General features: G+C 42.0%; 1 protein-coding gene across 2 annotated transcripts in view; it reads left to right on the top strand.

Annotated features, from left to right (window-relative positions):
- Positions 1-26,144, top strand: part of LOC120020719 (CDK5 and ABL1 enzyme substrate 1-like) — a 30,692-nt gene extending 4,548 nt beyond the window's left edge. The window contains exons 2-10 of one of the 2 annotated variants that reach the window (XM_038964446.1): positions 6,532-6,603; positions 6,972-7,064; positions 8,408-8,485; positions 17,710-17,815; positions 17,910-18,069; positions 18,737-18,843; positions 22,167-22,273; positions 22,510-22,717; positions 24,241-26,144. In XM_038964446.1, the coding sequence (XP_038820374.1) occupies positions 6,532-6,603; positions 6,972-7,064; positions 8,408-8,485; positions 17,710-17,815; positions 17,910-18,069; positions 18,737-18,843; positions 22,167-22,273; positions 22,510-22,717; positions 24,241-24,381 (1,072 nt within the window). In that variant the 3' untranslated portion in view covers positions 24,382-26,144. The remainder of the gene's footprint in view (positions 1-6,531; positions 6,604-6,971; positions 7,065-8,407; positions 8,486-17,709; positions 17,816-17,909; positions 18,070-18,736; positions 18,844-22,166; positions 22,274-22,509; positions 22,718-24,240) is intronic. The other variant, XM_038964447.1, reaches the window with a different exon arrangement.
- Positions 26,145-26,549: the final 405 nt, after the last annotated feature.

The following is a 26,549-nucleotide window of genomic DNA, read 5'->3' as shown; positions in this document are numbered from 1 at the left end:
TGTGGGTACTATTTAATGAAGCTGCCAGTTGAGGACTTGTGAGGCGTCTGTTTCTCAAACTAGACACTCTAATGTACTTGTCCTCTTGCTCAGTTGTGCACCGGGGCCTCCCACTCCTCTTTCTATTCTGGTTAGAGTCAGTTTGCGCTGTTCTGTGAAGGGAGTAGTACACAGCGTTGTACGAGATCTTCAGTTTCTTGGCAATTTCTCGCATGGAATAGCCTTCATTTCTCAGAACAAGAATAGACTGATGATTTTCTGAAGCTACTCAACTAGTCTAAAGAAGGACAGTTTTATTGCTTCTTTAATCAGGACAACAGTTTTCAGCTGTGCTAACATAATTGCAAAAGGGTTTTCTAATGATCAATTAGCCTTTTAAAAGGATAAACTTGGATTAGCTAACACAACGTGCCATTGGAACACAGGAGTGACGGTTGCTGATAATGGGCCTCTGTATGCCTATGTAGATATTCCATTAAAAATCAGCCGTTTCCAGCTACAATAGTCATTTACAACATTAACAATGTATACACTGTATTTCTGATCAATTGATGTTATTTTAATGGACAAAAAATGCTTTTTTTTTCAAAAACAAGGACATTTCTAAGTAACCCCAAACTTTTGAACGGTAGAGAGTGTGTGTGTGTACAAAACATTAAGAACACCTGCTCTTTCCATGACATAGACTGACCAAGTGAAAGCTATGATCCCTTATTGATGTCACTTGTTATATCCACTTCAATCATTGTAGATGAAGGGAAGGACACAAGTTAAATCAGGATTTTTAAGACTTGAGACATGGATTGTGTTTGTGTGCCATTGAGGTTGAATGGGCAAGACAAAATATTTAAGTGCCTTTGAACGGGTTATGGTAGTATGTGCCAGGTGCACCAGTTTTTCTAGAACTGCAACGTTGCTGGGTTTTTCCACACTCAACAGTTTCCAGTGTGCATCAAGAATGGTCTACCACTCAAAGGACATCCAGCCAACTTGGTACAAGTGTGGGAAGCATTGGAGTCAACATGTGTTTTTTACTTGATGTTTTTTGTCTCTCTCTCGTTATCTCTCTCTTTCCCCCTTCCCCCTCTCTCTCTTTTGGCCTCCAGTCCTGCTTCTGCTCCCAGCCAGCAATCCCCAGCCCCCAACCCTCAGATCAAGTGCCAAAAGATACTAGACCAGAGCTCAGGGCTGCTTAAAACCATCCTCTTGTCCGGTGTGCCCTGGTTTGAATGCATGCAGATGATGGCTGGGTCTACATAGGCTGCAGTATTCTACTGCTCAACCTAGACTCATAAATTAGGCTAGAATGGAAAAGGCATCGTTTAAGACACCAACTCCGTCTTGCTGCTAAAGGTGTGTCCGCCTGAGCTGTTGATCAGTTTGAACCGGTTTAAATGTAAATGTATATTTAGCGTAGTGAGCATTGTTGGCACAAAATCTATTTCATAGAAATGGTTGTTGATTGACAGTTTTTAATGCAGTTAATTAAATTGTGCATTGCAAAGTCTCCCCATGTTTTAAACCATTTTTCAGAAGTTCTCGTTGTGTTCAGAAGCCTACTATGGGGAGACTATGAAGCCAAGGGAAGCCATAGCAGAGAAACCACATGCGGTATAAGCCATTACAATGGTCTGGTCCTTTGCAGTTTTGTGTGATTGAGTCATATCCTTTAGGTTAGGAGGTTGATTGTTCGGTGATGTCATAGCTGGCATAATCACATGTTTATGTAAGCAGCATACTTAGGCTAGTTTTCCTCTGAAACCCTTGAGACTTGAACTGTAAGCAAAAGCTCCAAGCAGCTGTAGGATATGGTTAAAAACGCCACCATAATCAAAACATTACTGGTAATGAGTCTTGAGACAAGCTAGTCAGTATGGATTACTCCTTAGTTCCAAAATGGATCTCTGAATACAAGTTCAAGTTCCACAATGCTAGTTGCACTGTTTCTCACCCTAAACGACATGCTATTTTAAGGGATGTAGGACTAAATGGATTCAGTGTTGTTTTTACTTTGTCAAGCCACTGGGAAAGGGGGATACCTAGTCAGTTGTACAACTGAATGCATTCAACTGAAATGTGTCTTCCGCATTTAACCCAACCCCTCTGAATCAGGGAGGTGCGGGGGCAACTAACCACACGGTTCTGTGTCTTGAACAATATACAGTTGGGTTTATTGGCACCCTTTTGCACACTCCCCTGGTTGAAAGAAAATAAGATCCAACAAAAGAGTCTAGATCAGAAAGTGTAACAATAACATCCATAGTTATGGACTTGCAAACAGAAGTCTTCAAAATGTCCAATACTGTAATGTTGTAGCGTTAGGTTACAGTAAGGCTTAAAGTTAGCTAGCTAGCTTATTGTCTTTGAGAAGGTCTGTTACTTATGCATTACTAGCTACTTAACCCCAACATTTCTCTCCATCGTTATAAAGCCATAGTTATTTTGTTGGTTTGACAGTCATTTCTGAAGATGATTTATTTCATGTGATTCATTTACGTCCGCCCTCGTTTTTAAGGTCAACCCTATTACGTGAACTGAACTCTCGTTTTAATATGGTGAAGATGTCTGGCCATTTTTTCTGGTGTTTTGTGGTGTAAAACTGAGTTGGTCAAGCATAACACATCAACCCTGTTACCCATAGATAGACAGGTTAGAATTAGTTTTTATTAAGCATTTTTGTGAAGAATTAAATTGCGCCTCCCGGTTGCACACAACAAGCTTCCATTCCTCCTGTCACAAGGGGATTTATGGCTGATTTAAGATGAAATCATCAACCCTGTTATGGTCAACCCTGTTACTTTATTTTGCACTTAAATGTCTAATGCAAACGTTTTTATCTCAGTAGCCAAATCATTTCTGGGTAACAATAAATGACCTTACTGTGATTGTTTTCAATTCAAATGGTCAAAAAGAAACAAATAGCTTCTCAGCAAAGAGTTTTGATAGGACTGCCTGGGACTGGGGAGGGGAAAACGGATCATTTGCTGTTATTGGGAAAGAGGTGATGTCACCAGGCAGGCCAAAATTCCATCCCACCTAAGCAGGCTAAAATTTCAGGCATTCTTTTCAAACAGCTCTTACACTAAAAGGGCATTATCATTATTTTTACAATTTCACAGTATTATTCCAACCTCAGTGTGGAAATATATATATAAAACACAGTACAATATTTGTGGGGACTGCACTGGGCCTTTAATAGGCACTTACTATAGAAATGTTTTTATTTAACCTCTTCATGGGGAGAATGTGTTCATACTCCCTGACTAAGTCCATAACGCCGAAGCGAGTGAGTTTTTAACATCTTGGTTCCATTGAACATGCCATACAAATAAAGGCATTTTAATTAATTATATGAGTGCCTTGGTCCTCCTTTATCTTTGGTGTTTCTTATGAAGATGAACATGTGCTCTTTTTGACAGAATGTTATAATTAGGTGAAATCAAATGTTATTTTGACCAAGTTACACTTTTCAAAAGGCACCGAATTGGTGAAGCAACCTATTTTAATTCCACCCCGTCACCCGTCAGTGGAACGGGAAGGCAATGTCCATGGCAGGCTGGCAATGGGCGTGCATGTGAAACAATTTTTTTATTCTAGAGCACTCCTGCTCCGTAACCTAAAAACGGCAAGCATAGCAGACAGGTTACATATGGATTTTGTTTTTACGTTTATTGTAAAGATTGATCATTGACCTTGCTTGAAATTATTCATTGTTCATTTGAACAGGGCTTGAAAACAACCACTTGAGGCAACAAAGACACAGACAAATAGGGTCTTTCATTGGCAGCTCTACTAACAGATGCCATTGTTGTTCTTTCAACGTTGAAGGAGGCAAGAATCATAAGTAGCCTGTGCTCTGCGTTGAAGCTTCTGAGTCTGACCAGTCCTTGTTAACATCAGACCATTGGATTCTATTGATCCAACATCCATCCTTACCCTCAGTTTAACATCCAATAGCTGGTCACGTCAGAGTTTTGTCTGAAGTGAATGAGTGGTCTGGTCTGTGTGTTATTGTGTCCACAGTTTACACTGGTGTGGAAACTGTCCTTTGCCAAAAACCATGTCCTGGCTGGCCTGCCGTTGCTCATCTACAGTGGCTGGATCAAAGTCCTAGTGTCCCGCTGAACTGTGGAAACTAGTTTTCATGGCAGCTGGATTTTCAGAGAGCTCAGATGTGTACCGTACGAACTGCGAAAGAAAAACCTATTCGTCGAAGGAAAACTTGTATTCTGTCCAAAAACATTAAAAAAGGAAAGGTGCCTCCGAGTTATAAGACTTTTTTTTGTCCTCTACTCAAAAACAGAGATGGTGTAGTAGGCCATCTGTAATTGAGTGAACCTAATCATTTGTACCTGGAACCAGGTCATGGTCACTGCTATGTTTGTAACAGTGAGAGGCCTGTATTTGTTCAGCTGACTGCTATTGCCTAGCTGTTCGTGTTAATATATTCTCCAGGGAGAAGGTGGAGAGACATACAGGTAACTGCCAAAATATAGGAAACACTTGAGTAAATGATGGTTACAAAGTATATTGAAAGCAAAAGCCAATTATTTGGGCGGGAATACTTTTTGTACATCAGTAATTCTACGCCTCACTTTGCTTAAGCTGGACTCAAACCCAGGTCCAGTGATTACAAGCCAACACCTTAACCGTTACACGATGTTAGGATTTTGAAAGTCGTGTAGTGTACGCCCGGCATTGATGATTGCGTCTCTGACCCACTCACATTAAACAAGCGTCGGTGACAGCCGCATGCCCCGTGTAGGCAACGACATGGGTGTTTTGTCTCCGATCTCAAAAACCTGTCTGGGACAGCTGAAGAGAGGCCTAACTCGGCGGGAAATCTGTCTCACTCCAGTAGGGGGCGTTTTTTTTGCCCACCAGTAAGGATATAAGTTATATACATTTCATAATGCTTAGGTTCTTACGAGTACCGAAATAAGTAGAATGTGACGCCCCCGCAACTTTGAGAAAAACACTTTATATCGGAGTTGTCTCGAGATGGCTATGCATATTCATGGCATGAGGCTAGTAGCATAGCATCTCTCCATTGAATACAGGCAGTCGACGTCAACAACCCTCATCGAATATTCCAAAAAGTATTCATATAATTACATGTATCCACCATTCCAAAGAAAGGATAGGCTGGAGCTAGACAGCCTGCCATGCCGCTTTGTGTACAACGACTCCCATTGTTAGGGACGGAGAGACAAGTATCTTATCAGTATATCCATAATCAGAACATTTCCTAGGATTTCCTGGACTAGTGGACAATGCTGGAAATACTGGTAAAAACGCCTGGCCCTATTTTCTTCCACCGTGAATTTAAGTCCGTTGTTCATGAGATGGATTGTAATTCTTGTTTTGTCCTTTATAAGTAAGGTTATGACTTACTATAGAAAAGTCCAGATTACATTTCTCGAGCTTGTATAGGCTTTATCTCACATGTTCAGTAGGCCTGGCTGCCTACTTCTAAGACTGGCAGCTGATTTATATAGGGGCGGCAGGTAGCCAGCCTAGTGTTTAGAGGGCCAGTAACTGAAAGGTTGCTAGATCGAATCCCCTAGCTGACAAGGTAAAAATCTGCAGTTCTGCCCCTGAACAAGGCATTTAACCCACTGTTCCTAGGCCGTCATTGTAAATAAGAATTTGTTCTTAACTGACTTGCCTAGTTAAATAAAAATAAATACAGCAATAGCCTAATAGATGTGGCTCTGCCTGTTGAGTTATGCAACCCAAGTGTGAAAGAAAGGCCTGTCTGTGAGGAAACAGTTCTACATGAGAAAATGCTTTCAGAATCAGCCCTTGTCTTTATCCTCTCAGTTACCAACCAAACCAGTGCCTGACTCTAGATTGTTCTAACCATTCTACATGATCTCACACAGAGGCTGCCGGTCAGAATTTCGAACACAACAGTGGTCATTGACGACGGCAGCCAGGCAGTGTTGATGTCAGTGATTACAGCTCTGCTTTGTAAGAGGCAGCACAGCACACAGCTGTGGAGGTTTTAGCTATGCCTCAAATCTGACTTGGAGGCACATGAGGTCTAGTTAGTTTAGGCTACTCATTCATTCTCCAGACCGTTAAAGAACTATGAAAATGATTGTCGTTGCTGATCACTGTTGCTTTTAGATCTTCAATGATTTGAATATTTGCGTTCAGAACAGGACCGTGTTGTCGATTTCTGCAAGGTTGTCCAATACTCATATAATGGTCTTTTTTTTTTTTTAGTACATCACCACGTTGTCATGGTAAGCCCAGGACATTCATATGCATAATCATTATCAAATTAATGACCAAATTTAGCAATCATATTTCGCTAAAAATCTTGCAGTGCAGAATAAAATATTAGAAATAGGCCTAATGCTTATTGTGTCCAGCTTTTCCTCCTCCATGGCCAGGTAAGAGCTGGTTAGCAGCACCGCAAGTTGCTTGTAAATTCCATACCAGCATCTTTCCTAACAACTGCTTCTTTATTTCTCTCTCCTTCTCCCTCTGCCCTCTCTTCTTCTTCTATCCTTTTCTCCACAGACGGAGGCTCATCTCTCAGCGTTCCTCCTTGGAGACACTGGAAGACATTGAGGAGAACGCCCCTCTACGCAGGTACTGTATAGCAACAACTGTCACAGACAACACGGCACGCCACCCCGAAACATAAGTTTGGCTTGCTCATATTTTCCTCTCATTTTAGAGCTGTACTTGACAAGTCAATAACAACTTTAGCCGGGGAAGTATTTAGGTAGATAATGACATTGGAGGGACTGTAATTTCACTTCAGTTTGATTTGTGGAGTACTTTTATGTTCTGTGGGGTAGAGATGGTGGGAACGTCATGCTGCGGCGGTAATGTATTGGTCTGGCTCCGTCTCTCTGTTTAGAGTTGTAAAAATATATGTGGTCTTTACGGCTCAAATGGATCCCACTTAATCACATTTTGTTTTGATCAGTCTTATTTATTTGGTGTGTTTTTAGATGCAGAACCCTCTCAGGTTCACCCCGACCAAAGAGCTTCAAGAAGGTTCACTTCATCAAGAACATGAGGCACCATGATATGCGCAATGGAAGGTATGAATGAAAACAACCCCAGCCCTAATTCCATACAAAGTTTCAATGGAAAATGGCAGGATGCCCCCCAATGAACACTCAGCAGTTTGAATGTCTATCAGGTTACCCAACTTTAACCTACATCTTGGACAAGAAATGTAGGTTATTAATGAAAGGTTAGCGTAGCGTAGAAGTACTTTATCAATTAATGTACTATTGGTTAATAACTGATCTAATTGATTGATTCATGTGTCAGACTGCTCGGCAGTTCATTGGGAGTCCGGTTAGTTTTCACTGAAATATTCTCAAATGGAGTTTAGATCTTTGTTCTGAATATTTTGTTAAAGCTCTACATTAAGGATCACACCATTGAATCACAAATGAGTCATGCAACATGTCACTCTCTCACATTTATAAACAATGGTACGTGCATGTTGACTTAGAAATTCCAGAGCACTGAAGACATTTTAGCACACTGGTTTATTTTTATACATGCACACAGTTATATGTAGCTATTGTTCAGCTTCTCTCAGTAATGAATACTATCACCTTTTTATGGCTGTTTTCTGGAATGTAAAAAGAAATGGACAGTTAAACTATTTCCATGGCACTTAATTTCGTATTATACTGATCACTCAAGTAGCTTTTTATTCTGGAATTTTTGAGCTACAAGCCTCAAGCTTCTTTTACACTTGGGTGGACCGAACCCATTTCTTTTTGATTCATTGTTTTTGAAATATCAGTCTTGACAGGTATTTGTACGGGTCTTTCTTCTGTCCCAGGAAGAAAATAGAAGTACATATATTCTGTTGTTTTTATTTACTCGTATCTAGCTTATCAGTGTGCCATATACAGTAGTAATACATTGCCACAAGTCACATTCTGCCTGTGACATTGATATTAATCTGCCTGTGACATTGATATTAAGGCCTCTTATTGGGATGTGAACTCCGAAGGTATAAATCAGTGACAAAGTTTATTAAGCAGTAGTTCTACAAACCACTTCTTTCAGGAGTGATTCAACTTTACTGTTCTATCGTTCAATGTTTTTACCTCATGTGTAGCTGATATTCAGATATTGTAAGATGAACAAGTTTTGTCTTTTTTAGTCTCTTTAGACATGGCTAGTAGCCTCATTTTTAAAAGATCAATATACAAAAAATTCATAATTTTGTCCCCAAACCACTGACTACACAACTCTCACACAACACATATAAAAAATAAATAAATACATGATTTCATTTAGTTTTCTAAATCTTGATTGTTTTACTGCACACTTTTTTTCTTCATCTTAACCTGTAGATCTGAGTGTCTTTTTCAGAGTTAATTTCTAATTAGCATATTTATTATTTTTGTTTTTATAGGATAGTCCTAATCAGTGGCAGAAGATCCCTTTATAGTGTATTTTCTGTCCTGCCCTATCGAGATTGTAGCCAAGCAGGGTATGTATCCTACAGCATGCCATCCTTCTAACTTTGTTCCTTCGTTCCCTGCTTTCCCTCCATTCTCTCATGGTTCATTCCACCAATTCGGTGCCTTTTGAGAAGCTACATGGTTCTCGCCACTGAATATAGGGGATAACACACTTAAGATCACGTAACGCTTTTAAAACAATTACCTGCACTCCAGATCGCCAAATCAGCCAATAGATTGTATGGGCTTACTTGTCTAGAACACATCCATCCGGCCTCCTGAGTGGCGCAGTGGTCCAAGTGCTAGCTGTGCCACTAGAGATCCTGGTTCGAGTCCAGGCTCTGTTGTAGTCGTCCGCGACCGGGAGACCCATCGGGCAGCTCACAATTGGCCCAGCGTTGTCCGAAGGAGGGTTAGGGGAGGGTTTGGCCAGCAGGGATGTTCTTGTCCCATCTCACTCTAGCGACTCCCGGGCTGGGCGCAGTGCACGCTGACATGGTCGCTAGGTGTATGGTGTTTCGTGCGGCTGGCTTCCGGGTTAAGCGAGCATTGTGTCAAGAAGCAGTGCGGCTCGGCTGGGTTGTGTTTCGGAGGACGCGCGGCTCTCGACCTTCGCCTCTCCCGAGTCCGTACGGGAGTAGCAGCGATGGGACATGACTGTAACTACCAATTGGATACCATGAAATTGGGGAGAAAAAGGGGTAAAAAAAAACGACAACAAAAACACATCAATCCGTTTACTGTATATCTTCATGACAAAGTATGTATTTGGCTTAGATGTGCTTAATATAAGCCATGTGCAATTTTTTTGAAACTCAGTTTCTCCTTCAAATCTCGCAATGGAAAGGGAAAACCTAGTCAGTTGCACAACTGAAATGTGTCTTCCACATTTAACCCAAACTCTCTGAATCAAAGAGGAGCGGGGGGCTGGCGTAACCGACGTCCATGTCATCGGCACCCTGAGAGCAGTTGTGTATGGGGATTAACTGCCTTGCTCAAGGGCGGAACGGCTCGGGATCACCTGCTCGGGATTCGAACCGCCACCTTCCGGTTACTGGCGCAACGCTCTTAACCACTAGACTAGCTAAACACTGTGTGTCTGTGGGGGAAAGGGCCGTTGTTGCCAAAGCAATGTACTCTGCACTCACCTTGGCGGAGACCAACTGCAAGTTGAACTCGGTGAGATGGATTCCTAAATTGTTCAGGTGATTTTTACAGCCACTTAACTTGCTGATCTTGACTTTGGAATTATTGTGTGTAGCTATGTTTGCTAGCTAGCTAGCCAGCCAGCCCAGAGAGAGATCATTGCATTATGGGTATTGTAGTCAATTTTGCGCTGCAACAGATTTCCACACCGATTTTCGCATGTTGTTACCAACCTTGTTAAAACAACACATCACTTTTTTCATATAAAATGATCAGATTTATTGAATTTTCCATGGGGCTTATTTTAAACGGCACATTTAATATAACAGGCTTCTAATTCTAATTTGGTGCACAATTCCTACTTAAAATAAAAGGCACTCTTTTCGTGGAACGATTCTAATCCCTTTTGTTTCTGCGGATATAATCTCCTATAACTGGTACTTTATTACATTGGGAGGGTTGAACATTGTTAGATTGAACAATTTCCTGGACGTTTTGGTAGATACTTTTTTTTTTTACAACAAAAAACCTTTAAGAGAGATGAACAAGTAATTAATCGCACCCATTTTCAAGGGAAAATCCACTCAAATGATGTATTTTGCATCATCATGAAGTCTAATATCTTAAACCTTGACTGCTGACATGCAATACATTTTGGGAATGTATCAACAGTAGAGTAATGAAAAAAATACCAACAAATAGTTTTTGGGTGGATTTTCCCTTTTAAGGCTTGTATCCATTTCCCTATGTTTTCATATAGTTCTATAGCGGAGGAGGCTGGTGTGAGGAGCTATATGAGGATGCGCTCATTGTAATGGCTGGAATGGAATATAATGGAACGGAGTCAAACGTGGTTTCTATATGTTTGATACCGTTCCATTTATGCCATTCCAGCCATTACAATGAGCCCGTATTCATATAGCTCCTCCTACCAGTCCTCTGGCCTATAGGTTGTTGTTGGCTGTGTCTCTAGATCTCTTTGGAAGAAGTCATGAAGTTCAGTTAGTTTCATTCTAATAAAATGTTTTGCCCGTTGCAACCGTTTCTGGCTTTGCTGTTATCATGTAGACTGCACCTTTCCTCAAGTCATTGCTGCCGTCAAAGATTCCGTAGCATGCTTTTCTCTCAGCACTCACTCTGAACTTTGCATGCGCTTTGCTGCAACTGCATAACACACATTACAACATTTTCGGAGTGGACCCAAATGAACCATCCATAACAGAGCATTTTGGAGTTTTTCAAGTCCAAGCTTCTGTCTGTTTACACCTGATATGATATGTTGTTTATCCTCCCTGTGTGGTTAGAGGTGTTATTTTCTGGCCCTTGGAAGAGAAAGCCTGGCTTATCAGTAGTCATCTTTCTTATTGCAACACAAGGTTCAGACTCCTACATGTTATGGGAACCCATAGTAGTCCTGAACACTCTCCGGCCTGGTATCCTCCCACCTAGCCTGCCTGCCTGTCTATGGGGAAAGTGGCAGTGTTGTTGCGACCTAGGTCTTAGTGCCCCTCAAGAAAGAGCTTGTTTTGGAGGAAGCGTAAGAGAAAAGGAACTGATCAACACAGAGAATACAATGGACAGAGAGAAAGAAGGAGCCATTCCAGGGGCTTAGTGAAGAGCATAACCGCTTCGTTTATGTGGCGTAGTCTTCCTAAGAATACCCATACATCAAGGGGTTTTAAAGAGCCCCTAGTTATATCCAATAGCTGAGCCCTGACTGCCTAATGCTGCCACAGAGGTTTTTGACAGCGGCAAAAGTAAATGTAAATTATGTGGATTATAATGAATGGACATTTTTGTTGAGGTTGATAAAAATAAAAAAAGTGTAAGGGAAAATCCAGTCTGAAATTTCAGTGGAAATTACAAACTTTCAGAATACTTTTTTAAAACCTCAAATCCACCGCAAGTTTTAGATTTCCTGCATTGCAGGAACGTTCTACTGCAACAGGGTGATCAAATTAACATCCTACACCTGTAATTGACCGTTGACGGTTATGTAACGTCCTGGGAGTGTCGCTACATCAAAATACACTTTGACTATGTAAAGAACTGCCCAAGCTAAAATCCCATGCCTGTCCTAAAATGTAAATACTCAGTGCCATGTACAATTATGATCACTGACATTATGTCCATGAGACGTACAGTGCATTCGGAAAGTATTCAGACCACTTGACTTTTTCACATTTTGTTACATTACAGACTTATTCTAAAATGTATTAAATTGTTTTTCCTCTTGTCAATCTACACACACACACACACTACCCCATAATGACAAACAAAGCAAAAACACGTTTTGAGAAAGTTTATTACAAATTGAAAACTGAAATATCACTTTTACATACAGTGGGCTCCAAAATTACTGGCACCCCTGACTGGCAATGCACAAACAATACTTAAAACAATATAATTATAGAGAAACTCAAAATGCCAAATTTGAGAAATAATGTACTTTATTAATGTTTCAATGGAACCAACTAGAATCATACAATTATTTAATACAAAATACATTTCCCCAAAATCAAGGCTTCATAATTATTGGCCCTCCTCATTTAGTACTTAGTACAACCACCTCTGGCAAGGATAACAGCATGGAGTCTTTTCCTGTAGTGTTTGACAAGGTTATGGAACACATTTGGAGGGATTTTGGACCATTCCTCTATGCAGATCCTTTCCAGATCCTTTCACATTCTTGGGTTTGCGCTTATCAACTGCCCTCTTCCAATCGATTGGATTGAGGTCCGGCGACTGAGATGGCCATGGCAGAACATTGATTTTGTTTTCACAGAACCATTTCTGTGTGGATCTTGAGGTATGTTTTGGGTCATTGTCTTGTTGGAAATTGCCTGATACTTCGTGGAATTCCGTATGCCATCAATCTTAACCAGTGCCCCTGGACCTCTGGGAATTAAAACCGCCCCAAAACATCACTGACCCACCACCATATTTCACCGTGGGTATGAGGTGCCTCTCCTAGTATGCATCTCTGTTTCGATGTCAAACATGCTGATGCTGTATCTGACCAAACGTTCAATGTTGGGCTCATCTGACCAGAGCACCTTCTTCCAGTCATAATTTAAATGACGTTTGGCAAACTTCAAGCGATTGCGTCTGTGTCTTGGGGTCATTAAGGTCTTTCTTCTGGCAACCCTTCCAAAGAGCCTGTGGTTGTGGAGGTGGCATCTGATGGTGCTTTTTTTAAACCTGGTGACCCCAAGACGCCACCAAGGCCTGCAATTCTTTCACAGTGATTCGTGGGGATTTTGTTGCTTCTCTCACCATCCTCCTCCCTCTCCTGGGGGGCAAAATGCATTTGCATCTTCTACCCGTGAGGTTTTCAACTGTTCCATATCGTTTGAATTTTTAAATTATTGCCCAGACAGTGCTCAGTGGTATATTCAATCATTTGTTGATCTTCTTGTAGCCATTACCAGATTTATGAAAGTATAACCATCTGTCTCTTTTGAGCTGCCAGTTATTTTGTTTTCTTCATGGTGTTGGATGGCAAAGAGATATTGCATGCCTTTTACCTCATTTTTATACCCTAGTGAAACAGAAAGTGATGTAATGGCTCAATATAGTTCCTTAATTTAATTCCTGGTTTAATTTTGGTCGATGTTATTTACAATAATCTTTAAGGGTGCCATTAATTGTGAAACCTTAAATTGGAGGGCATTGAATTTTCATTAAATCAATAAATGATTTTGGTGGGTTCCATTGAAACATTAATAAAGTACACTATTTCTCACATGTTGGTATTTTGAGTTTCTCTACAATTATATTGTTTAGATTTTTATAAGTATTGTATGTGCATTGCCCATCAGGGGTGCCAGTAATTTTGGAGTCCACTAAGTATTCAGACCCTTTACTCAGTACTTTGTTGAAGCACCTTTGGCAGCGATTACAGCCTCAAGTCTTCTTGGGTATGACACTACAAGCTTGGCACACCTCTATTTGGGGAGTTTCTCCCATTCTTCTCTGCAAATCCTCTCAAGCTCTGTCAGGTTGGATGGGGAGTGTGTCTGCACAGCTATTTTCAGGTCTCTCCAGAGATCAGGCTCAAGTCCAGGCTCTGGCTGGGCCACTTAACGACATTCAGAGACTTGTCCTGAAGCCACTCCTGCATTGTCTTGGCTGTGTGCTTAGGGTCGTTGTTCTGTTGGAAGGTGAACCTTCGCCCCAGTCTGAGGTACTGAGCACTCTGGAACAGGTTTTCAAAGATTTCTCTGTACTTACAGTTGAAGTCAGAAGATACATGCATACTTTTGGGTTGGAGTCATTAACTCGTTTTTCAACCACTCCACACATTTCTTGTTAACAAACTATAGTTTTGGCAAGTCGGTTAGGACATCTACTTTGTGCATGACATAAGTAATTTTACAACAATTGTTTACAGACAGATTATTTCACTTATAATTCACTGTATCACAATTCCAATGAGTCAGTGTATATATACACTAAGTTGACTGTGCCTTTAAACAGGCTTGGAAAATTCCAGAAAATTGTCATGGCTTTAGAAGCTTCTGATAGGCTAATTGACATCATTTGAGTCAATTAGAGGTGTACCTGTGGATATATTTCAAGGCCTACCTTCAAACTGAGTGCCTCTTTGCTTGACATCATGGGGAAATCAAAAGAAATCAGCCAAGACCTCAGAAGAAATATTGTTGACCTCCACAAGTCTGGTTCATTCTTGGGAGCAATTTGCAAACGCCTGAAGGTACCACGTTCATCTGTACAAACAATGGTACGCAAGTATACACACCATGTGACCAAGCAGCCGTCATACCGCTCAGGAAGGAGAAGCGTTCTGTCTCCTGGAGATGAACATACTTTGGTGCGAAAAATGCAAATCAATCCCAGAACAACAGCAAAGGACCTTGTGAAGATGCTGGAGGAAACGGGTACAAAAGTATCTATATCCACAGTAAAACGAGTCCTATATCGACATAATCTGAAAGGCCGCTCAGCAAGGAAGGAGCCACTGCTCCAAAACCGCCATAAAGCCAGACTACGGTTTGCAACTGCACATGGAGACAAAGAATATACTTTTTAGAGAAATGTCCTCTGGTCTGATGAAACAAAAATAGAACTGTTTGTCCATGATGACCATCGTTATGTTTGGAGGAAAAAGGGGGAGGCTTGCAAGCCGAAGAACACCATCCCAACCGTGAAGCACGGGGATGGCAGCATCATGTTGTGGGGGTGCTTTGCTGCAGGAGGGACTGGTGCACTTCACAAAATAGATGGCATCATGAGGTAGGAAAATTATGTGTATATATTGAAGCAATATTTCAAGACATCTGTCAGGAAGTTAAAGCTTGGTTGCAAATGGGTCTTCCAAATGGACAATGACCCCAAGCATACTTCCAAAGTTGTGGCAAAATGGCTTAAGGACAACAAAGTCAAGGTATTGGAGTGGCACTTCACAAAGCCCTGACTGAAAAAGTGTGTGTGAGCAAGGAGGCCTACAAACCTGACTCAGTTACACCAGCTCTGTCAGGAGGAATGGGCCAAAATTCCCCCAACTTATTGTGGGTAGCTTGTGGAAGGTTACCTGAAACATTTGACCCAAGTTAAACAATTTAAAGGCAATGCTACCAAATACTAATTGAGTGTATGTAAACTTCTGACCCACTGGGAATGTGATGAAAGAAATATAATCTGAAATAAATCATTCTCTCTACTATTATTCTGGCATTTCACATTCTTAAAATAAAGTGGTGATCCTAACTGACCTAAGACAGGGAATTTTTACTAGGATTAAATGTCAGGAGTTGTGAAACTGAGTTTAAATATATTTGGCTAAGGTGTATGTAATCTTCCGACTTCAACTGTAGCTCCGTTCATCTTTCCCTCGATCCTGACTAGTCTCCCAGTCCCTGCCGCTGAAAAACACCCCCACAGCATGATACTTCCACCACCATGCTTCACCGTAGCGATGGTGCCAGGTGAAATGTGACGTTTGGCAATCTCCAAGTGGGCTGTTATGTGCCTTTTACTGAAGAGTGACTTCCATCTGGCCACTCTACCATAAAGGCCTGATTGTTGAAGTACTGCAGAGATGGTTGTCCTTCTGGAAGGTTCTCCCATCTCTACAGAGGAACTCTGGAGGTCTGTCAGAGTAACCAAGAGTCTTGGTGGTTTAAACTGCTTCCATTTAAGAATGATGGAGGCCACTGTGTTCTTGGGGACCTTCAATGCTGCAGAAATGTTTTGGTACCTTTCCTCAGATCTGTGGCTCGACACAATCCTGTCTCGGAGCTCTACGGACAATTCCTTCGACCTCAGGCTTGGATTTTGCTATGACATGCACTGTCAACTGTGGGACCTTGTATAGACCGACGTTTGCCTTTCCAAATCATGTCCAATCAATTGAATTTACCACAGGTGGACTCCAATCAAGTTGTAGAAACATCTCAAGGATGATCAATGGAAACAGGATGCACCTGAGCTCAATTTCAAGTCTCATAGCAAAGGGTCTGAATACTTATGTAAATAAGGTATTTCTGTTTTTTTATTTTTAATAAATGTGCAGACATTTCTGAAAACCTGTTTTCACTTTGTCATTTAGGGGTATTGTGTGTGTAGATTGAGGATTTTTATTTATTTAATCCATTTTAGAATAAGGCTGTAATGTAACAAAATGTGGAAAAAGTCAAGCGGTCTGAATGCACTGTAGAACTAGACTGTGAACAAGTCCAAGCTTCTGTCTGTTATGACTTTTTCCTGCATTTTCTCCCTTTCTTGCCCCAATTACAGTTTTTATTGATTTACGACAGTGTTCATAATAACTATTTATGGCACCGTAGAATTCTGGGAACTTAGAATGCATTTGGCTTCTCTTCTCTATTTGGTCCAATTCCACATTCCTTTCTTTAGAGCCGTCTCCTGTTGTTAATATTAAAAAGAACATAGTTTTCATTGCTCATTCCTGAACTGGAGGTCTCTTTTGTAACCTTGATAATTGTTCATGAAAAAACATTTGAATACATTTAGGTTTGATTCTGCTTGTTTAGATATTGTGGTTTTATGTCTGTAAAAAGGCCGATCTGTTTATTTTTTTTGCCCCTTGTTTCTTATGAATTGATCCCTCAGCCACTTGACAAGATACTCTTTGTTTCCTTCCACTACTGTGTTCTCTGTTTCATCCTTTGACAGACTGCAACCCCTGGCTTTCCTGGCTTGCTCAGTTTCCTCCCTTCTTATCTCCCTTCCTTAAAGTTTTCTGCCTTGGGATCTTTGTGTGTGTGTGTGTATGATGCATCTGTCAACAAGATTTTCCCATGTGCCAGATAATGCTATTTTCATCACAGCTCCACCTCAGACAGTATGCCAACTAATCCTAATAACAATGGTCATGTGATGGCCAGTGGCCTTTTCCTGCTATTGCTACTGGCCTTTCTGACAGGAAACTGTAACCACCACATACCCTTTTGTCAAATCAGTGGTGAAAGTCTATGAAGTGATGAACGTTTAATAATAATGCATTTTCATTTAGTATGAGTCAATGCGAAACCTTTAGTTGGTAGATAGTTTTACAGCAACACTGGACCCTGAAAGTTTTTTTTTTCTAGAACATCTGCTCAAGGCTGTAACCTGACGGGTCATTTCCAACGACTGTGTACCACTGACACAGTTTCAGCTCAGCGCAGTACTACATTTCCTTCTTTAGTCAAGCATGTGACCCGCTTTTTACTTAGAAATCTAACACACTGATATGAAATGTAGAGTACTTGTGATGCAACGTCTGAGCTGCAACCGCCTGCATTCCTTCAACCCTACTTGGCAGAATGCTCCAGTATGTCTCTATGAATCCACACACTCATTTCAAACCTCGCTGTATACTTCTTAGGATTCCAAATTCTAACAAAGATCACCCACCCAGTCAGAGATCACAAACAGGTAATCAGAGAATCTGATTGGGTTAGTGCAGTGCTCTACAAATCAATAACAAGCACATTTAACTGTGTGTAAAAAAAAATTTTTAAAAAAGGAACTAGATGGACAGAGTTAGAGATGCTGAGGTGGAGTCTAGACAGCAGACTGTTTGCCAGGGGGTGTGGGCTTTTATGGGAAGGGAATGTCTAAAGGTGCTGTGCCCTGGCAGGGATGTGAAACTGGAAAGCGGGCGGCAGCGGCACCCCTCGGGCGGGGTCAGTGCCAAGGAGATGGTGATCGGGCTGGAGGGAGTGGAGCTGGGTGCCGACGGAAAGGTGAGACAGGACTGGAGACAAACCCTGTGTGAGAGCCTTAATTAACAATAACATGCTCTTGAAAATGTGTGTATGTCTCCCTCTTTCTCCGCAGACTGTGTCGTACACCCAGTTCCTGTACCCCACCAACGCCCTGGACAGCGGTCGCAGGAACACCATAGACTCCGTGTCGTCCTTCACTCAGTCTCGTAACGTCAGCCACCGCAGTCTCAGCCTGGGCCGGGCCAACAGCAACCAGAGCAGCATCGACACGGGTCAGTCATATGAGTGTGTGGAACCTCTGGAGTAGTTGTAGTGTTCCTACAGGTCAGTGTGTGGAACCTCTGGAGTAGTTGTAGTGTTCCTACAGGTCAGTGTGTGGAACCTCTGGAGTAGTTGTAGTGTTCGTACAGGTCAGTGTGTGGAACCTCTGGAGTAGTTGTAGTGTTCGTACAGGTCCGTGTGTGGAACCTCCATGCTAGAGAGAGGCCCTGAATATGAGTAGACCTGTCAGAGTGGGTATGATGCATATCACTTTTTCCGAGGCATAACCATCCGCAGTGTGACGTTTTAGTTGAGTCAATTACATGTTCAACATTGAGGGCTTCTATGCATAGTCACTTCACCCCTACCTACATGTACAAATTACCTCGACTAACCTGTACCCCCACACATTGACTCGGTACCGGTACCCCCTGTATATAGCCTAGTTATTTTATTGTTACTTTTTATTTATTTTCTTAACTGCATTGTTGGTTAAGGGCTTGTCAGTAAGCATTTCACTGTAATATCTACACCTGTTGTATTCGGGGCATGTGACAAATAACATTTGATTTGACTATGTATTAGAAGAAGTGGAAAAACACTGTATATTTTTCTTTCTTGTCCCCAGTGTTTGTTTTTCCTTGGCTCATTGTGTGACTGTCATTTTGTCCCCTACAGGGAACGATCTGGGGGATTTGATCCGGGAGTACGACCCTAATCTGTTGGACGATCCCCAGTGGCCGTGTGGGAAGCACAAGAGAGTCCTAATCTTCCCCTCATACATGGTGAGACACCACTCTGCTTACCAGACCTGGGTTCAAACAGCATTTGTTTTAAAATACTTTGAGAGTTTGATTGAGCCGGCCTTTAGTGCCACACGGACCGGGTTTGTACTCCATTGTGCCAGACAAGTTCAATCAAGCACATCCTAAAGTATTTGAAAGATTTGGGGCCTATCTTGTTTTTCAGATTATCAACATTTTTCAAAATAAATAGTTGTCAGAGACACAACCTAAGAGAAACAACTAACCAGCTCCTGTGTATTATTACAGACCAGAGGTGACAACAAAAGGTTCACATTTTTTCCCTGGGCCCCAGAGTATTTCCTGATCTGGTAACCTAACCAAATAAAACTCTGGACCGTATGACAGTGATTCGTCAGTTGCAAAAAGGTTTCATGTGGGCTATGATGGCCCCAGAGTTTTTTTTTAAATCAGGCCACATGGTTTTAAAAAAAAAACTGCTGACAAAACTTCTGTCCCTGGGGGGGTGAAAACCCTGTCAAACTGCAGCAACCTTGTTCTTGTTCATATTAATTATATTTTAAAACAAGACTCGTGGGGGTTTCCTCGACACAGAGACAACAATTACAATAGAACTCACAGGGCTGACTTTGCTTCATGCAGGTTTGCATCGTGTATGCCTACTTTTTATTGTAGGCCTATTTCAAAATTAACTCGTTCCATGTCATCACTATTGTGTTCATTTTGATTATTTCCAGTTAATACTTTTGGATTAAAAAGTTCTAGGTAGCCTAGCCAGCCCAAGTTTGATCACATTCACATTTTCTCCTATCACAAACAGATGAGCTATAAATACATAACGTTACCGCTTTGTTTACCCTGCCCAGAGGGACAGGGCGCATAGTAGGCTGTATACAGCTGCTGTTAGTAGCCTACCGCAGAGGTTTTCAACCGTGGGTACCTTATTTAACCAGCGAAACAGATGCTCTTAGTGAAAATGTGTTTAGAGTGACCTTTCTAGCTAATAGACTATGTTAGAGTTTTCACTTCCTCTTCCAATTATAATGCTGGGAGGTCAAACTACCAAATCTATTATTTATAAATGTTGATTAGTTCTTAATTAGCCCTCATACCACCCTCATGGAGTCTGTTTCTGACCGTTTGAGCAGACACATGCACATTTGTGGCCTGCTGGAGGTCATTTTGCAGGGCTCTGGCAGTGCACCTCCTTGCACAAAGGCGGAGGTAGCGGTCCTGCTGCTGGGTTGTTGCCCTCCTACGGCCTCCTCCACGTCTCCTGATGTACTGGCCTGTCTCCTGGTAGCGCCTCCATGCTCTGGACACTACGCTGACAGACACAGCAAACCTTCTTGCCACAGCTCGCATTGATGTGCCATCCTGGATGAGCTGCACTACCTGAGCCACTTGTGTGGGTTGTAGACTCCGTCTCATGCTACCACTAGAGTGAGAGCACCGCCAGCATTCAAAAGTGACCAAAACATCAGCCAGGAAGCATAGGAACTGAGAAGTGGTCTGTGGTCACCACCTGCAGAATCACTCCTTTTTTGGGGGTGTCTTGCTAATTGCCTATAATTTCCACCTTTTGTCTATTCCATTTGCACAACAGCATGTGAAATTTATTGTCAATCAGTGTTGCTTCCTAAGTGGACAGTTTGATTTCACAGAAGTGTGATTGACTTGGAGTTACATTGTGTTGTTTAAGTGTTCCCTTTATTTTTTTGAGCAGTGTATATATTTTTTTTTGAAAAGTCCTCGGGCAAATGCCAGCTCGCCACACGTTTGCGCATGGCTCTACCTCATACTGCATCAACTGAACTCACTGTAAGTCCAAAGACGCTGTCTGACTATTCTAATCAGAAAGGTCATTGGCCCAATCCCTGGTTCAGCTCACACTCCTACTTGTCTGTGATGTGTGTGAATACACTCCCTGTCTCTCTATACAGTAGCGCTTTAAACAGCCACTTCATAACAGCTAGGGTGTGTTAGAAATGGCACCCTTTTCCCTGTATAGTGCACTACTTTTGACCAGGGCCCATAGGGAGTTGGTCAAAAGTAGTGCACTAAGTCGGGAATAGGGTGCCATTTCAGACTCACCTCTAATGTTGTTTATCCGCGCCCCTCCTTTTCCTGTGTACATACCTCACTGTTACTCAATCACTTTCTCATGTCCAGAACTTGGCAAGGGAATGCTCGTTTTGTGTTCAAATCAAAGCAACAACAACAGACTCCCAGTTCATTTCTCATTTGGCTCCGTTGGTGTTATCTGGGCTGGTAGAATAGACAGACCAGACGTGAAGTATTCAGTTAAGGCTAGACAGTTTTTTTTTTTTTTTTTTTCTCTTATCTTCCTCCCGTTGCGAAACAACAATAGCTATTGTGTTTACACTCGAGGAATGTGACCAGTAGATGCTGAACGTTTCACTGCACGATCAGTCACTGTGCTAATCTAAGCCTTTTATCTTTCTTGAACTGATCTTTCAAGTCTGCTACTAACTGTAGAGCGGGATAGAAATCATTTTAGTACATTTAGTTTCCTTTGCGGTAAAGGATATATCTCTAAATTTACAGTCCTTTCGTTTTAGAAATGCTCCCTCTAGGTTTGCCAGGGCCCACAGTAGCCACAGATTTGCTGCAGCAGTCAAAGTATACTTAGAAATATTTTGGTTGGTACAAATAGTTTGGTATATTTCGGATTCAGATAGGGAGGAATGCAAGTTTGAACAAAGCAAATGACTTGCCATGAGCCAACTTGGGCAGTATGCTGTTTTGATTATTGCTCTCCTATCACATACCTAGATTCAGCAGGTCAACTGCAGTGCTCCTTCTATCTTCCTAAATAACAGATAGGAACCTCTGACCTGAAATAAAGTTAAATGGCTCCGCTAAAGTACATCAACCGAACGTACAGAGCGTCGTAAACGTTCTGGAGTATTATTCTATCTTATCGTGGAACGTGTACGGTGTGCCACCCAATGTTACCTGTCTCCAGAGGAGGCTGGTGGGGGCAGCTATAGGGGGAAGGGCTCATTGTAATGGCTGGAACGGTATCAAACCTATGGAAACCACTTTTAACTTCGTTCTATTAATTCCATTCCAATAGCTCCTCCCACCAGCCTCCTCTGCCTGACTCCAATATCTCGTGCACCGTCTCTGATACTCAACCACCACCTCAATGAAACCTAACCCTGAATCTGAAGGTCACATCACCTTCCATAGTGAGATTGATGCTTCTCTGTGTCCTCTTCCACATATACAATGACGTTACACTTGCACAATTTCACCGACGGTAGAGCTTAACGTCAGAGCGTGTCTTTCTGACACCAATACTTTCATCCCTTTTTCAGACTACAGTCATAGAGTATGTCAAGCCTTCTGACCTCAAGAAGGACATGAACGAGACATTCAAGGAGAAGTTCCCCCACATACGGCTGACCCTCAGCAAAGTCAGGAGGTAGGGACGTCTATGCGAAACATACGTTTTAGTATGATGTTGAAAATATCATTTTGTGTCAGCCTTATTTTAACCCCTTGTGGTTAATTGTATCAACAATAGTTCCTGACAGACATTGGGGACACTGGTACTTTTTTTTCTTTAGCATTGACCTCATTTGCATTTGTCTTTTATCGCCCTGCCTTCACCACCTTCCACCCCCTCCCTCTCTACCTTCCTCCCCATCCCTTCACCAGTCTGAAGAGAGAGATCCGTAAGCTGGCCCAGGAGGAGTGTGGCTATGAGGAAGCCACCGTAGCCATGGCCTTCGTCTACTTCGAGAAGCTGGTCCTCCAGGGGAAACTCAACAAGCAGAACCGCAAACTCTGCGCCGGCGCCTGCGTCCTGCTCGCCGCCAAGATCGGCGGAGACCTCAAGAAGCACGAGGTCAAGCAGCTCATAGACGTAAGTGTCATCCGCATTTCTTAGTGCGTTAGGCTTCGGCTCTGAGCAGCCTGGTGGAAACCATGGGCGCTTTCCTGTCACGCCGACAAACAGCGATTCTGCACGGAATATACGATTTGTTATATCATATGAATTCCTTAGATGTGGTTCCTTTGAAGTTAAACACTTTTTCAGACGTTATAAAGATATCGGCTGTTATGTAGTCTGTGTAGAATCTGCGTGACAGAGAAGCACCACATGACAGATGGCAAAGTGGCTAGCATAGGGATCATAGACAAAATATTTTTTGTAGTCCCTATACACTGAGTTTACAAAACATTATGAACACCTGCTATTTCCATGACAGACTGGCCAGGTGAAAGCTACAGTGCCGTGAAAAAGTATTCGCCCCCTTTCTGCTTTTCTCTTTTTTGTATATTTTTGAATCGGTCTCTCACATTGCTTTCGAGGAATTTTGGCCGATTCTTACGTACAGAACTGCTTTAACTCAGCGACATTTGTAGGTTTCAAGCATGAACTGCTCGTTTCAAGTCCTGCCACAACATCTCAATTGGGATCAGATCTGGACTTTGACTAGGCCATTCCAAAACTTCAAATGTGTTGCTTTTTAGCCATTTTCATGTAGACTTGATTGTGTGTTTTGGATCATTGTCTTGCTGCATGACAGAGCTGTGCATCAGTTTCAGCTCACAGACTGATGGCCTGACATTCTCCTGTAGAATCCCAATTGAGATGTTGTGGCAGGAATTGAAACGAGCAGGTAATGCTTGAAATGCCACAAATGTCGCTGAGTTACAGCAGTTCTGTATGCCAAAATTCCTCCACAACAATGTGGGAGACTGATCAACAACTACAGGAAGCGTTTGGTTGGAGTCATTGCAGCTAAAGTTGGCACAACCAGTTATTGAGTGTAAGGGGGAAATTCCTTTTCAGACAGGGGCAGTGGGTGTTGCATAACTTTATTTATGAAATAAATTAAATAAGTATGCAATTGTTGTGTTATTTGTTCACTCAGGTTCCCTTTATCTAGTATTAGGTTTTGGTTGAAGATCTGATAACATTCAGTATCAAACATATGCAAAAGTATAGAAAATTAGAAATGGGACATACTTTTCATGGCACTGTATGATCTCTTACTGATGTCACTTGTTAAATCCACTTCAATCAGTGTAGATGATGGGATGAGACAGGTTAAAGAAGGATTTTTAAGCCTTGAGACAATTGAGACATGGATTGTGTATGTGTGCCATTCAGAGGGTGAATGGGTAAGACAAAAGATTTAAGTGCCTTTGAACAGGGTATGGTGGTAGGTGCCAGGCGCACCGGTTTGTGTCAAGAACTGCAACTTTGCTGGGTTTTTCACGCTCAACAGTTTCCCTTGTGTGTCAAGAATGGGGAGGGGGCAACTCAATATTAGGAAGGTGTTCTGAATGCTTTGTACACTGTGTGTATTACAGGATATAGGAAGTAATAAAGTGGGTTAGTTTGTACATTTCTCATCTCCCTTTTTCTCTGATGTGTAGAAACTGGAGGAGAGGTTTCGTGTGAACAGGAGGGAGCTGATAGCCTTTGAGTTCCCTGTGTTGGTGGCCCTGGAGTTCAACCTGCACCTGCCTGAGAACGAGGTCATGCCACACTACAGACGCCTCGTCCAGACCTCCTAGCATTAGTGACCCATCAGGAGGAGCACCCAGCCCTCCTGATCCAGGACCAGGAGACCCACCCTACTGGACCACCCCACCTCACCGAGTCCCACGACCAGCTGGTCTCCCTGCAGCCTGGAGATCCATCATGGACCATAGTGTTGGAGATCCTCTACACGCTACTGCAGGCCACATTCATATGTACATTTTCAGATCGAGACTTGAAAGCAGCCAAAGTTACCCGTATTCTTACTTCAACATACTTCTACTTTCTTTAACACTATTTACACCTTCAAAAGATTGGTAGCTGAAAGTTGGCGAAAGTTGTTTATAACAAATCATTTTTTTTGTAATCCTTGCTTGGCATGTTTTGGTTGCCTTATGATTGTCATGAAGAACGAAGCAAACCTGTCGCGTGGCTGATTTTGACAGGACTGTTATCCCAGTGACTCTGTGCTTTTTGAAAAACTTTTTCCAGTCTCCTCACTAGAAGTGCACTTTCTGAATATTGCAGACATGGATAGAGGCCATTTTCGGAGACTCTTGACTGGGTGAGGGTTGTGAAACAAACTCATTCTGATCAATTTGAGTTGACTCAAACCCCATAAGGGAAGATGATCTAAATGGCTTTCAATAGATGTTCTAATCCATTTCCTTTTTCTGTTTACTAGCCACCAATCCCACTATCCGCATGACAATTTATCGACACAACCTTTTCGATTGCAAAATACTTTCAGATTTAATAGGATTTTATACTGTACATTATTCAGTACATTTAAGTACTCTTCTTGTTTTCTACCTGTTGAGTGCTTGCTTTGGACATTATGTGAATGGGCCCACTCTTGTCATTCAATGTGTAATCTCCTGTGCTCTATATTAGAGTGTATTTTCGGCACGTTTCTAGTGCTTTACTAGAGTGGGTGGAAAGGTATCGGAAGTAGGGCATGATGTTGCCAATGCTACAGCTGTGATATTGAAACTGAACTTGAATTAGCGTCATAATCACAATATCTGTCAAGACTTGACAAAGTGGTTGATATGGCAGGTGATCAATTTGTCATGGTCACAATATGATTGTGCCATCTGTCTTGTATGACAACTGGTTCCAGTTCGAAGGTCACCATTGTTAGTGTCCCAGTCAGTATTAAATAGAATGTTGTTGACCTGCCCGACTGTAGGGAAAATAACCTTGGCTCACAGCAAAAACTTGACCTTTTTTCAAACACAATTTTCTTGTCTGCTTGTTTTTGTCAATTACAAAGTGACAGTTAAGAAAAATAAAACATGTCTAAGGATGACTTTTCAACATTGCCTGCTCTCAAGCGTTCTCACTACTTAGAAAATCGTAATATTGTAGGGCTTCCCTTATGCCCCTTTTCATGAAGGCGGTAACGTTAGCCACGTGAGTGCTAGCTAGCTACCAACCAGAACATTAAACTAGCCAAGACCAACAACACAAACAAACTGACTATAAAGCTACAAGTAGTGATTGGAGTTACACACAGACCTGTGATTAAATGTTTTCTAAACAAATAACTATGTGTAGCCTACTTAGACACTGGGTCCCCACAATTTCCCAAACTCCCACACTGAATAGTCTGAAGCCACAGGGCTCTTCTCCCATGCTCTATTTCCCTACGTGGGAGCATTGCAAACCGTAGGTCGGGATTTACCAGGTTACATGTACATAAGCATTTACAGCGCATTCGGAAAGTATTCAGACTCCTTTACTTTTTCCACATTTTGTTACGTTACAGCCTTATTATAAAACGGATCCTCATCAATACCCCATAATGACAAAGCAAAAACAGTTTTTTTTTTAGAAATGTTGGCAAATTTATAAAAAATAAAAAACGGATCACATTTACATAAGTATTCAGACGCTTTACGCAGTACTTTGTTGAAGCACCTTTGGCAGCGATTTCAGCCTCAAGTCTTCTTGAGTATGACGCTACAAGCTTGGCACACCTGTATTTGGGGAGTTTCTCCCATTCTCCTCTGCAGATCCTCTCAAGCTCTGTCAGGTTGGATGAGGAACGTCGGTGCACAGCTATTTTCAGGTCTCCAGAGATGTTCGATCGGGTTCAAGTCCGGGCTCTGGTTGGGCCATGCAATGACATTGAGACTTGTCCTGAAGCCACTCCTGCGTTGTCTTGGCTGTGTGCTTAGAGTCGGTGTCCTATTGGAAG

This window comes from Salvelinus namaycush, chromosome 25 (genome assembly GCF_016432855.1).
Source record: "Salvelinus namaycush isolate Seneca chromosome 25, SaNama_1.0, whole genome shotgun sequence".
Classification (NCBI taxonomy): domain Eukaryota; kingdom Metazoa; phylum Chordata; class Actinopteri; order Salmoniformes; family Salmonidae; genus Salvelinus; species Salvelinus namaycush.
The sequence above is the reverse complement of the archived record's forward strand: the minus strand, read 5'-3'. Positions and strand labels throughout refer to the sequence as shown.